Genomic DNA, 12,743 nt, shown 5'->3' on the forward strand with positions numbered 1-12,743 from the left:
TACTTTCCGATATGCTGCATTGATGGCGCTATCATACAACTTCTGAACGCAGGTGCACTGGAGACCGTTGAACATCCGGGACAAATAGATAAACTAATTGTAATCCGTTGGTGCTCCTTTAAGAATGTATTACATGCATCCCTAAAATCTCTAAGTGTTGCTAATTTTTTTCTTTCTCCTTATTATTCGTGTGATGCTAAAATTCAATCAAGAAATTCCTTTTCAGTTTTAATTCTTTATTGTCGTTCAACAATATATTTATCTACATAATATATTATAGAAATCATTTTTTACAAGAAACTAATTCGTTTAGATATTTGTGTTGAAATTAGAAACATAGTTTCTTTTTTGCGTAATACGGAAATTTTATTTTTAGTATTTTTACAATTGCACGTGATTAAAAGAACATATTTTAAAACGTATTCGTCTGCATTGTACTACAATTAAAGGAAATTTGAAACTGTAATTTTAAGTTGTTTTTAACGCCTTTCACGTGCGTTAGGAATTTTCGAATTTACAAAGTTTATACATATAGAATTGGTAAAACATTGAAATTGTCGGTTTTGAAAACTGCGGACGTCACATATACATATATATCTATCTATACATATATACATTTAATGTGCATACGACATGTGACGTATTTAGATATCTCTGCTACTTATGCATAAGTGTTCACTAAAGGTTATACTTTTAATTTTTTTACGAGAGATTGTAACAGAATTGTAACTTGAGTAGATTATATTGAAACTTTATGTTCTCGCCAGTTATTTTTAATTTCACAAAAGAAATTTATATATTAATGTGAAATTAACATGGCAACATCTGAGAGTGATGATTTTGAAAGTGCTGATGAAGAAATGAACTGTAACATATCCGCAAAAAATGTTCAAACACAAATGTGGACTTCACCAACAACAATAGATTCAGAATCTGATGATGATACTGAATTTGTACCCCGAATTCCATATAAAAATATAGTTTATAATGAAACACATTCATTAAAAAGAGAGTTAATGACTTGTAAAAAAACAAACGATGAAGATACACCTAAAAAAAGTAAAGATGATAGCATTAAAAATATCTCGGGTCATGAAAAAGGGGATCAACCGACGAATAATATAGAGAAAGCTGATAACGAGCCTACAATTACTAGTATACAGACAACAGTATTTCCAGAAACAGATTCTACTGCTATGAATTTAAAAATAACAGAAGATGATGAAAAGAATAGTTTAACTGAGAACAATACATCTACTAGTATTGTCCAAAATAATAGTTATACAGCTAATGAAAACAGAGCAACAAACATATGTAAAGAAAATATATCAGAAAAAAAAAAGGAAATAGCATCAACAACATTTTTGGTACAAGATGAGTTATCTGAACTAGAAATGCCAGATGAAATGAAATCAGACAAAAAGTTCAAAGAAGTATTTAAACCCGAAGGTTGGGAAGGACTTGGAGATGAAATTGAATTACCTGAAGAATTAACCGAAGAGAAATTACAACCAATATTAAAGAAATTGTCATTAATGGGACAAGAAACGCAAAATTCTTCCACAGGGTGGGGTTGGAATAATTGGGGTGTAAGTTCATTAATAAATACAGCAACAGTTGGAGTTTCTGCATTAACTAGTCATGTATCGCATGGACTTACACTTTTAGAAGAAACTATTGCTATAGCAGAGGAACCTAAAATGAATGAAATAGAAGACAAAGAAAGTTCTGCGATCAAAGGTAAGGCATTTTTTTCATAAAAATATCACTCAATTAAATTTTTCAGATAGAAGATATCGAAACATCTGTTACAATACAAAACATAATTTTTTATAGAAATAAATACAATATCTTTATTTACTAAAAAGTTATTAAAGAAACTTTATTTGCTACACGATAATACTTGAAAATAATATTTATCATTATATAGAAGAAATATTAGTTCTATTATTTCATATAAGGATATTTATCAGAGAGAAATTTTCTGTATAAAATTTTTATTCCTTTGTGTAATGATAAGTCTTGTTTCAAATATTTTTATGTAGTAAATAAAGTTAAAGCTTTTTAATAACCAAAAATTTTTAATAATTCATACAAATTTTAAAAGTTATCAAAATATCTGCCCCTATGATGGTATATTTTTATAAACAGAATGGCTAAATCTACCAGTATGTAAAGTTTTAACTAACTCAGTGATTCAAAGGTCTTGCATTCTTCTTGCAAGGTACATAATGTATAAATAGCACTTTTAAAAAGATTTCAGTATTTATTGAATTTTGTATATTATACATTTGTATTATGAACTTTAGTTCCAGATCATAACACAGAAGAGCAATCTGAGCAATATTCTTCATTTGGATTCGGAAACCTTATCTCAGGTGTTTCTTCAATCACAAAGTTAGTTGAATCAACTGGAAGTAAAGTTATGTCTGGTGGATTAGATACATTAGAAGCTATTGGTAAAAAAACAATGGAAGTATTACAAGAAGGTGATCCAGGTTTAAAGAAGAAGAGAGCTATTTTTATAAATGAAGCAGAAAAGCCAATCTTGTCACAAGTTCTTAGAGAAGCTAAAGAAAAAGCAGAAACTGTTGAAAGAACAATAGAAGAAAAACAAAAAATGAGAAAAATACATTTTGAAAGCCTATTTGATGATTATCAAGGTCTTGTTCATTTAGAAGCACTTGAAATGTTGTCAAAACAAAGTAATATTAAAATACAACAGCATTTGACTAACTTAAATACTACTGAATTGACTTCTGTTCAGGAAACATTAGAAGATGTTAAAGAATTATGTGATATAGGAGAAAATGATGAAAAAGAAGGTGAAATAAATGATTTGAAATTCAAGCTACAGGAAATTTGCAATGATCTTGGAGTTAATATTACATACGAAAAATTACATAATGTAAGTAATGAACATATTAATATGTACAAGGTGATCCTAAATTAGATGACATAACAACAAGGGTGTAATTCACTTTGATGGATAGAGATGTAAGGAAGGGTTCGGAAAATTTATTTTGACAACAAGGTCGAAATTTTGTATTGCTGCATTGTATTCTACTCATCGCGAAGGTAAATAGTCTAAAAGGAACCTCGGTTGGAAATAAATCATTTGTTTGCAAACTGCTATTGAAGAATAGCAATTAATCAAGATAGCGAGTGCAATCATTGTGTTCTGCTTCTGTGCAAAGTAACAAAATGTGACGCAATTTGTTCATGGATCTGAATAGACGAATCGATCGATAAATAATGTCGTCCACAGTTTCCCAAAGGATGAAGTCTAACGACCAGTCGTGTAACAAAAAAGGGCACTGGATATCGTGCTTCTTTAAAAAAAAAAATTATTTTTATTTTTATTTACGATCTATAGTTCCTTTCAGACTATTTACCTCAGCGACCAGTAGAATATGATGCAGCAATAATTTTCGCCTTTTTTCAAGGTCAAAGTAAATTTTTCTGACCTTTCCTTACATATATCTCCTTTAAATTAAAGATGTTGAATCACATTCTAGTAAACTATAACATCTGATTTAGGGTCACCCTGTACATACATAAACTGAGTGAATCATTTAAAATCTATTTAAATCTATTCTTTTTCTAGTAACTTGTTAACACATTTTACAAAATTGATTTCTTTAGGAACAGTGTTTTCTATTAAAAAATTATTATTATTATCTCTCTTTTATTTGTACTATTAATTTGGTAATATACTTTATAAATTTAACTACTGATTTTAGGTATGCAAAGAATCTGAAGCCTATCTTGCATTGGCTCTGTCACGTACTGAACGAGATATACTTGAACAATTCATTTCTACTTTGGCACAATTTACTGCCTTTGCTGTAGAAAGGTTTCATAAAACTGCAGAATTACTTTTAATCAAGGAACACAGAAGCACAGTTAATGAAGCTGATGCACTAGTTCAATTAACACATGCTCTTTCTAATCAAATCAGAATATTAGCCAATGCATATTATAATGCTTTGCATACGTGTTCTAAAGTTAAGGAAACATCAAACAGTATTAAAACAAATACAACAACAATCTTTACGGAGGTAAAAAGATAATCAACATTACATTTATTACTTATATAAACTTTATGTAAACATAATTTTTATATTTTTATTTTCTATGAATTGTTTTATTACAGGCTTCAAATGCAAGTACATACATTCAAGATGCTTTCAAACTTTTAATTCCCATAATACAAGTTGGTGCTATTTAATACTAAGGAAAAAGCTTCTAATAACAGTTTAATTGCAAAAAGGTAACGAATTTTTTCTAATAATTATGCACACTACTTTTGTATTTTATTTTGCTATAGGGACCAATAAAACATTATGGTTATTACTCGTAACATATACGTTCATAATATACACAATTTTAATTGAATATGAAATTGTTTTTGTGTACAAAATTTAAATAATAAAATAAAGCTATCTTATACATACCTCAGAATTATGTAATGCAATATCATCAATATTGTTTACTGTCATTAACATCACATACACAAGATATGTTTTAAAACATAAGGTATATTACAAATCAATTAAGAATTTATGTGAAAAAAATATAACTTAATATATATTTAATATGGTTGCTAAATTATAGCTGCAGGTGCATTGTTAATGAATGCATGTGATTAATGATTTCTGTGTAAAAATTTAGTTTTTGTATATTTCGTATAAAACATATCTATGTAATTAAACATATCTATGTATACTGTATTGGCTTTCAGTCATTTCAAGGCCCATCAGATTGTTTAGAATGTTTTTATAATATTATTTTAAGTATATCGTTTTTTGTCTTTTTTAATTGTAGTTTTTGTTTAAGTTCATCCTTTTATATTGACTTTTCAAAACGAGTATTACTCGAGTATCACTTTTTTGACATAAGCTTTCATTTAATCAAAATAATATATTTATGATATTATTAACATTGTCTTTTACGATTTTAAATATTCACTGCAATTAAAATATTACAATATTTCAGCATTTTATTTATGTTTTACCGATTCCTTTTTATACAGTTACTAACTACAGTATGTATACAGTGTTTGACATGGTTTGAATAAGTTTTTTATCGGTGCCAAGTAAAATTTGTTTTGATCTATTGTCTAAAAAGCATCACTCGCAGCTCTGGAAAAGAGAGGGAGGGGCTAAATACAAAATATTAGCCTCGGGTATTTATTAGTTTCCAAAATGTTAATGAGGAACTTTCGCATAATACATTAAATCCTGCCTACGCAAACATAAATAATCCAACAATCTTCACTGTAGAAATTGTCGTTGCTGACTGTTAAATACTTAGATCAGGGGTGTCGAACTGGGAGCGGGAAACTCTATAATGACTTTCCCCTCACGTAGAGTTACCCTCTCCATATCTATTTTTGCCTATTGTATTAATCATTATATAGGGCTGCTCAGTAAATACCTACAAAATGTCGGACAGTTCCTAGAATAGAGTTAATAGGGAAATAACAGCTGGTTGAAGTCACTAGCTTGAGAGCAACCAGCTCGACACCCCTGCTGTATAGTAACAAATGTACTGTTTCGAGGTTATGTGTTCAAATCTTATGACCAAGAAAATTTCTTACTTTTTAAATTCCATATTTCTTTCTTTCTTTTACTCTAAAAGTTTTTATTTCCTGTTTTTCTTATTATTCTTGTAAAATGTTTTCTTTCGTTTTATGTTATTCTAATTATTTTATACAGCTCAAAATGTTACTATGTAATAAACGATTGTATCGCTGAATCCTTGTAAACTTTTAAGTAAATGATAATACTTATTCAAAAATAATAAAAAAATTTAGTTTGTAAGATTTTGATTAACTGACAGTAATTGATTACTATAATATATTCGTGTAATTTTCATTTTCGCAAAAGTAATATATTTAACTTTATTAATTACTATTAGGTGTGCCATGAAAATGAATCTGTCTTCAAATTTTATCTTTGTTTTTGTAAATATCTAATTTATTTTTCAAGAATGGAAGAGCAATGTATTAAATAAAGAAAATATAAACCTATGGTATAAGATCAAAACTGTTATACAAGATTGCAATCACGTTATTGTATTTACTTTGGAATCTTCAAAAAAGTTGTGTTTATACTGGAAGGAAGTTCTATGTACATATATAAGGACATACCTCACAATATAAATTTTATATTTGCATTATTTTTTAAGAATAATGTACCTTATAGGAATTCACTAATAAAATAATTTTCAAAATAAATATCTTTCAATAACATTATTCATATACAATATGTATCTAATACAAAATATTCATTTTTTTCACTATACTTGCAAATTAAGAAAAAAACGAAATACTTTTTGTAGGTAGTTATTGTCAAAAAGTAACATGCAGACACTTTCTTGGTATAAACACGATCTACTTGATATGTAAGAAAAATTGATGTTAAGTAATTACAAAAAAAAAAGAAAAACTGAAATAGAAAACTACATACGAAATATAATTTAGAACAATATAAAAATGAATGTAGACAAAATTCAATGTTTGCCTCTTTTATTACCTATAGGAGGTTTTTGAAGTTGAAAACTTGAACTCGATTCACTTGGTAAAGGTGCAGTAAGGTTTGTTGGGGTATTAAATGTCAAACTTGCAGTTGGTGGTTTCAATGATGGGCCTAGATTAATGTTAGTAGCAGATGATGTTGGTATTGTATTTCTCCAAACTGTAACAACATGTTTACTGAATTATTTTGAATCTATTTAAAATAATAATTCGACTAGTATACAATAATTAAAGCTGTACATAAATTCTAATGAATGTAGTGTTCATAATTTTCAAAAATTAATTTTTCTAATTCATAGAAGTATGAAAATTTTGATTAAAGAAATTATATACTTTTGTATTATATGTATTTTAACTTATAAATTCGTCAATTTTACTTTTCACTTTACATGTACTTATATTAGAAATATTATTTTTAACTGTTTTATAACATATACCTGTTGTGAAGTAGAATGTTAAATTGCTTTTATTCAATTTCAATTGTGCTTATATAAGCATTTACGAATGTTGTTAAAAACGGCACAACAATTAAAGCATATTTTGTTACAGTCAATATTTAATTGTATCTATAAAACATTAGTAGGATTTTTATACTTGACACTAATATCACATATTTCGTGAAATGTTATACGTTTTTCATTATTACTAAGAAAGGAAATACACTTAAAGCATGTACAAAAGGCATAACCATTATATAACAAGCATAACATTCAAAATTTAAAATTTTCATAAATTATTGTCTCTTAACGCGAGATACAAGACACTAAACAAATTTTCATTATTATAAAAATGAATATGTTTTTGCATGTGTGTAATATGTTAGATGCATAAAATTTACATCCTTTCCCATAAGTGACAATACACAAAAAAACTGAAGTAAAATTTTAATACCTCACAAATTAAATAGATCCTCTATTCTCATCCTGGAAATGCAAAATTAAATCAGAGAAATGAGAATATATACAAATAAATTTACTATCTACTAAAAGGGTGGTATATATTAGTAAATCTACCTTATACTAAATCCACGCAAGACCTGAAGGTAGGAGATGTTTATGGGGTAGTTGAAACAACGAAAATACGTTGTTTAAGGGTTTTCTTTTTTAACATAAAGATATATATCAAAACATGAGGTTACAACCATTTTATTTACCTAATGGATTTCGTGTTTCATAACTTCCTGATCTGTTAGAACTCAATGCTGTTGATGAGAGAAAACTTTTATTTCCTGAAAAAATAAAATAAATAAAAATTAAGGCAAGTATAATATATATCATAATTTAACTATTAATTTTTAATGGTACAAAAAATACCTGGTGCAAATGGAGTTGGACCACTTGTAATTTTCCCAATATTACTTCGAGATGTTTTCCCGTCTACTTTAATATCTTCAAACACATTTGTATTGTCTTTTAGAACATATTTTCTAAAATTAAGATATTGTTCTTTGTGTTGTTGTACTTTTGAATGAACTCCCTGTAGTTTGCCAGCAACAGCTACTAGAGACTCATGAAGTTTACTCATAGCCATTGTTAATTCTAAAAGGAAATCATACAATGTGATAACATTCTTTAAATATGAATATTAATAAGAATTACCTTGTGGAGTTAAAGTTTTTGGAGTCATCATTGTTTGTATATGCTTCTCTGTTGATTCAATTTGAGACCTAAATAGCATTAAGTCATGTTCAAAACTATCAGCTAATTCCATAAAGAATAATAGTGGTGCATTGTTTTCATATTGTAATCCTGGTGGAGTATCGTGTGTTCTTTGAGCTATTTCAGCATTTTGTAATGCTTTCGCTGTATCTTGTTTTAATTTATCAGCTGCAGAGTGATCTCGCTGCACAGAACCTGCTAATGTAGTTAAAATTTCCATCAGTAACAATGTGTCTTCGGCACATCTATGTAATGGTCTAGCAGATCCTCTTGCTATATCTGACGACAATACTTTCTGCTCTTTTACAAATTCCCTAGAGTAAACATTTACACTAAATTAATTTTATTTAATTTTAATATATTTTTTTTCTCTATTTTATAGAGTGTATACATGCTTAAAGATAACAAAATATCTTAGTTTTGTATGAAAAGATGCAAGGAAGTGGTGCTTCATTTATGTTTGGACAAGTTTTACTTCATATGTAAAATAGAATGCATGATATCTCAAGAATTACTGAAATATTTTATAAATTATTGAATTTTTTGTTACTTTAACAAATAAATTAATAAGAAATATATATTCATTCATTTAAAACATGAAAATTCAATGTTGTATCTCTTAAATTAGTAATACATATAAAAAAAAAATAATTGTTTTCTTCTGTATCTTCAATACTTTGAAAAGTATTCATTTGTTATTTATAAGCATGAAACCTTGCGTATAACTTACTTGAATTTTTCTATTGTTTGTATTAATTCAGGGGGCCATACATTTTCTTTGGCAGTTGCTGGATTACTGTTTCCTTGTAAAAAACCTTTATTACTTGCAGATATATCTATGCCTCCCAAACCTTTATTAGTAGCAGTTGGAGTAGTAGTAGTAATTGCTTTTGATCCTATTGAACTACCACTGGTGACAGATGCACCAAAAAGTGATGCTATAAATGTATAATATTATACATGTGTATCTTCAATAATAACTTCAAAAAGTATAAGTAACTTAATATTTCATACGTACTTGTATTTGGAGTGCAAAAAGTATTACTTCCTGTAGATTGTGTATTGGATGCAACACCAAACGTTAAATTACTATTAGTTGTAGGTGCGCCGAAATTAAGTCCACTAAACAATGGCGCACAAGTTGTTGGTGTTGGAAATACACCAGTAGCAGTAGTTGTATTATTTGCATTTGTTCCTAAAACTGATCCAGTTGACTGTGCTTGTGTTGACACTGCAGGAGTGCTATTAAATCCAAAGCTAAGTCCAGTAGTTGTTGCTAATGTTGATGGAGCTCCAAAAGTTAATGTAGGTGCTGATGTAGTTGCACCAAAAGATGCATTACTTAAATTAAAACCAGTCGCTGGCCTAAAAAGTTATAATGAATTTCATCAGAAAAATGTATTTCTTTAGGTATATAATATTGAGGTTAATTCAAAACATAAGATTATAGATATTTACTTTTGTCCAAATCCAAAATTTGTATTGCTTGATGTTGCAGGTGTCCCAAGATTAAAAGGCAACATATTTTTCTATGGTATATACATACATATATTTTTTTAATTCTTAACTTCTGAAATTCTTTTATATTCTTCAACTGTTTTAAAATGTAAATCACATTACAAAGAAGCTACTGAAAAATAGTCAAGAAGAGTCACTTATATCTTTATTGCAATTGCATTACAAACCAATATTAGAAAGCACATTTATAGAGGTGAAAAATCAACGTTATTTAAGAATCAAATTTCAGTGTCATGTATTTAGGTAGTTGCACCACAAACAAGGGACAAGATAGACTTAACATTTTATAGTATTTCGTGTTCCATGGTCTGAAATACCGATTGTGTAAAAAGAGCAGACGTTTTGTTTTGCCCTCTATACTTAGAGAACGGTGAACAGAAGAACTACATTATAGACTTAAGTCTGTAAGTATTGAGATTACTCTGTGTCATCACATAGGTCATAGGTATTTGAAAAGGTGGCGTTATTTTTTTAATAACCCCAAATAAGTAATGTAGCCTACACGTGATATGGAACACTGAACTTTTATTTTCAAAAGTAGTACGATATATTTTACACAAGACTACTTGTATAATATAAATGTAAAAATATGTATACGTTTGAAAAACGAACTAATAATATACACTTAAGTTAATACATCGTGACTGTTAATATTGTTTAATCAAATATCTAATAACTGTATGTGTTACAATGAGTAAAAGAAAATTTGAAAATGAGAATGGGGATAAGAAAGATAGTGGTGATTCTCTTTCAGAAATTACTGAAACCAAACGTGTTTTATCTCGTTTTAAATCGGATACTGGTGAAATACTACCAGGTGGTTTATTAGATTTACCTGTAAATATTTCTATTGACAAATTGCAAGCAATCTGCAATGCTCTTTTGAATAATGAAGAGCCAGTACCTTTTGCATTTTATGTGAATGATGTAGAAATTACAGAAAGTTTAGAAAAAAACCTTAATGAAAATTATAATATTAGTGAAGATGTGGTTGAAATTATATATCAACCACAAGCAATTTTTAAAGTTAGAGCAGTTACTCGATGTACTGGGTCATTGGAAGGTATATTGTTTACATTGTTATACATTTAATTGTAAATGTAATTATGTTGATACATTTTGAAAAATTATTTTATTTTACTTAGGTCATAAAGAAGCTGTAATATCAGTTGCATTTTCACCAGATGGATCTAATTTAGCTAGTGGTTCTGGAGATACTACAGTTAGATTTTGGGATATTTATACACAAACACCACACTTTACTTGTGAAGGTCATAAACATTGGGTTTTGTGTATATCATGGTCTCCATGTGGAAAAAAGCTTGTCTCTGCATGTAAAAATGGAACAATCATATTATGGGATCCAAAAACAGGCAAACAAATAGGTAAGGATATCAGATCACTTCACACAAGTATGAAATTTCATTTATAACATCAATTTGTATGAATTTCTAGGAAAACCAATGTCAGCTCACAAAATGTGGGTTACATCTTTATGTTGGGAACCATTTCATCGAAATCCAGAATGTCAATATTTAGTTAGTGCTTCCAAAGATGGTGACCTAAGAATATGGGATACTGTAAGATCCCAGACCATTCGTACTCTTTCTGGTCATACTAAAAGTGTAACATGCGTCAAATGGGGTGGAAGTGGTCTTATTTATTCTGCATCTCAAGATAGAACTATTAAAGTGTGGAGAGCTGAAGATGTAAGTGTTGCAAATGCTACATCGTTGTATTATGAATTCCTTAATTAAACTTAATATAAATACATCTAGGGAATCCTATGTAGGACCTTAATGGGTCATGCACATTGGGTGAATACATTAGCCTTAAACGTAGACTATGTGCTTAGGATTGGACCTTTTCATATAGAAAAAAAGTCAGATAAAACAGAGAATAAATTAAAACATGCAAAAATGCAATACGAATCTATTAATGAAGAAATACTTGTATCTGGTTCTGATGACTTCACATTATTCCTTTGGAAGCCAGAAAAAGAAACAAAACCTATTGGTATTATTTATTGCTTATAGATTATTTACTATATAGAACAGGAAAGGTTCATCTGTAAATCTTAATTTACATTTCAGCACGGATGACTGGCCATCAACAATTAATAAACGATGTAAAATTTTCACCTGATGGTCGGATAATAGCATCAGCTTCTTTTGACAAATCTATAAAATTGTGGGAATCTAATACAGGAAAATATATAGCTACATTGAGAGGTCATGTACAAGCTGTCTACTCAGTTGCATGGAGTGCGGATTCCCGTTTACTAGTTAGTAGTAGTGCAGATTCTACATTAAAAGGTTAGTAAGTTTTTATTCAAAATAATGAATAGTGATGAGATTTTATCTTGGAAAATAAAATGGGAGAGTGAAAGTACTTGTTAGAGATAAGAGAACAATACAAGATATGTGAATGGGAAGAAAAAAGTGATTAATATGTTTTGGAAGTTGTGTCAGTGGAGGGAGAAAAGAAACAAGAGAATTGATAGGGAGAATAGGGGAGAATAGTTTCAGATAATTTTAATAAAAGAATTTCATTGGGTAATAAAGGGAATGAAAAAGAAGAAGAGGATGAATGAATAAGTATAAAAAAGAGAAGTCCCTAAAAAAAATAATGTAAATAGGATTAGATTAAGTTAAATAAAATAAAAGGGATTAGAAGGGAATATAAGGGTAAAATAAGAGTACAGTTATTGATAAATTTATAAGAAAACTTAACCCGAACGAAAATATTAAATACAATCACCTATTCACCTATCAATTTTAATTTTATGCTGACATTTCCTTTGAATGTTTTAGTATGGAGTATGAAGACAAAGAAGCTTTGTCAAGATCTACCTGGTCACGCAGATGAAGTTTATGCTGTAGATTGGTCTCCAGATGGATTACGTGTTGCATCTGGTGGAAAGGATAAAGTTTTAAGATTATGGCAGAATTAAATGATGTAGATAATAATAAATTTAAATTTTCAATATTTTTAATTCTGATTCCTATCACTTATAGCACTGCCAT

At 28.6% G+C, this 12,743-nt stretch overlaps 3 protein-coding genes across 8 annotated transcripts; 2 read left to right on the top strand and 1 right to left on the bottom strand.

Moving 5' to 3' along the window:
• The first annotated feature begins 80 nt into the window (after positions 1-80).
• On the top strand, positions 81-7,793 carry LOC116425306 (protein FAM114A2). 2 transcript variants are annotated; one of them, XM_031972828.2, is made up of 5 exons: positions 81-1,740; positions 2,310-2,908; positions 3,744-4,061; positions 4,157-4,273; positions 4,331-7,793. In XM_031972828.2, exons 1-4 carry the CDS (start codon positions 816-818, stop codon positions 4,229-4,231), a joined length of 1,917 nt encoding a protein of 638 aa, XP_031828688.2. In that variant the 5' UTR covers positions 81-815; the 3' UTR covers positions 4,232-4,273; positions 4,331-7,793. The 2 variants fall into 2 exon arrangements, with proteins under 2 accessions (XP_031828688.2, XP_031828689.2); XM_031972829.2 differs by having other exon boundaries at positions 4,157-7,793.
• Positions 5,179-9,807, bottom strand: Nup58 (nuclear pore complex protein Nup58). 5 transcript variants are annotated; one of them, XM_076367275.1, is made up of 9 exons: positions 9,658-9,807; positions 9,218-9,564; positions 8,930-9,137; positions 8,140-8,513; positions 7,855-8,079; positions 7,695-7,769; positions 7,555-7,577; positions 7,433-7,464; positions 6,556-6,701 (listed from the first exon to the last, which is right to left on the bottom strand). In XM_076367275.1, exons 1-7 carry the CDS (start codon positions 9,720-9,722, stop codon positions 7,561-7,563), a joined length of 1,311 nt encoding a protein of 436 aa, XP_076223390.1. In that variant the 5' UTR covers positions 9,723-9,807; the 3' UTR covers positions 6,556-6,701; positions 7,433-7,464; positions 7,555-7,560. The 5 variants fall into 5 exon arrangements, with proteins under 5 accessions (XP_031828779.2, XP_076223390.1, XP_076223393.1 ...); XM_076367278.1 differs by lacking the exon at positions 7,555-7,577; XM_076367277.1 differs by lacking the exon at positions 7,433-7,464 and having other exon boundaries at positions 6,578-6,701.
• Positions 9,808-10,055: 248 nt separating this feature from the next.
• Positions 10,056-12,712, top strand: Nle (notchless protein homolog 1). Its single transcript, XM_031972911.2, has 6 exons — positions 10,056-10,780; positions 10,863-11,102; positions 11,173-11,426; positions 11,496-11,733; positions 11,811-12,032; positions 12,531-12,712. The coding sequence occupies exons 1-6, from the start codon at positions 10,408-10,410 to the stop codon at positions 12,668-12,670; spliced, it is 1,467 nt and encodes a 488-aa protein (XP_031828771.2). The 5' UTR covers positions 10,056-10,407; the 3' UTR covers positions 12,671-12,712.
• Positions 12,713-12,743: the final 31 nt, after the last annotated feature.

This window comes from Nomia melanderi, chromosome 4, assembly GCF_051020985.1.
Source record: "Nomia melanderi isolate GNS246 chromosome 4, iyNomMela1, whole genome shotgun sequence".
NCBI lineage: Eukaryota > Metazoa > Arthropoda > Insecta > Hymenoptera > Halictidae > Nomia > Nomia melanderi.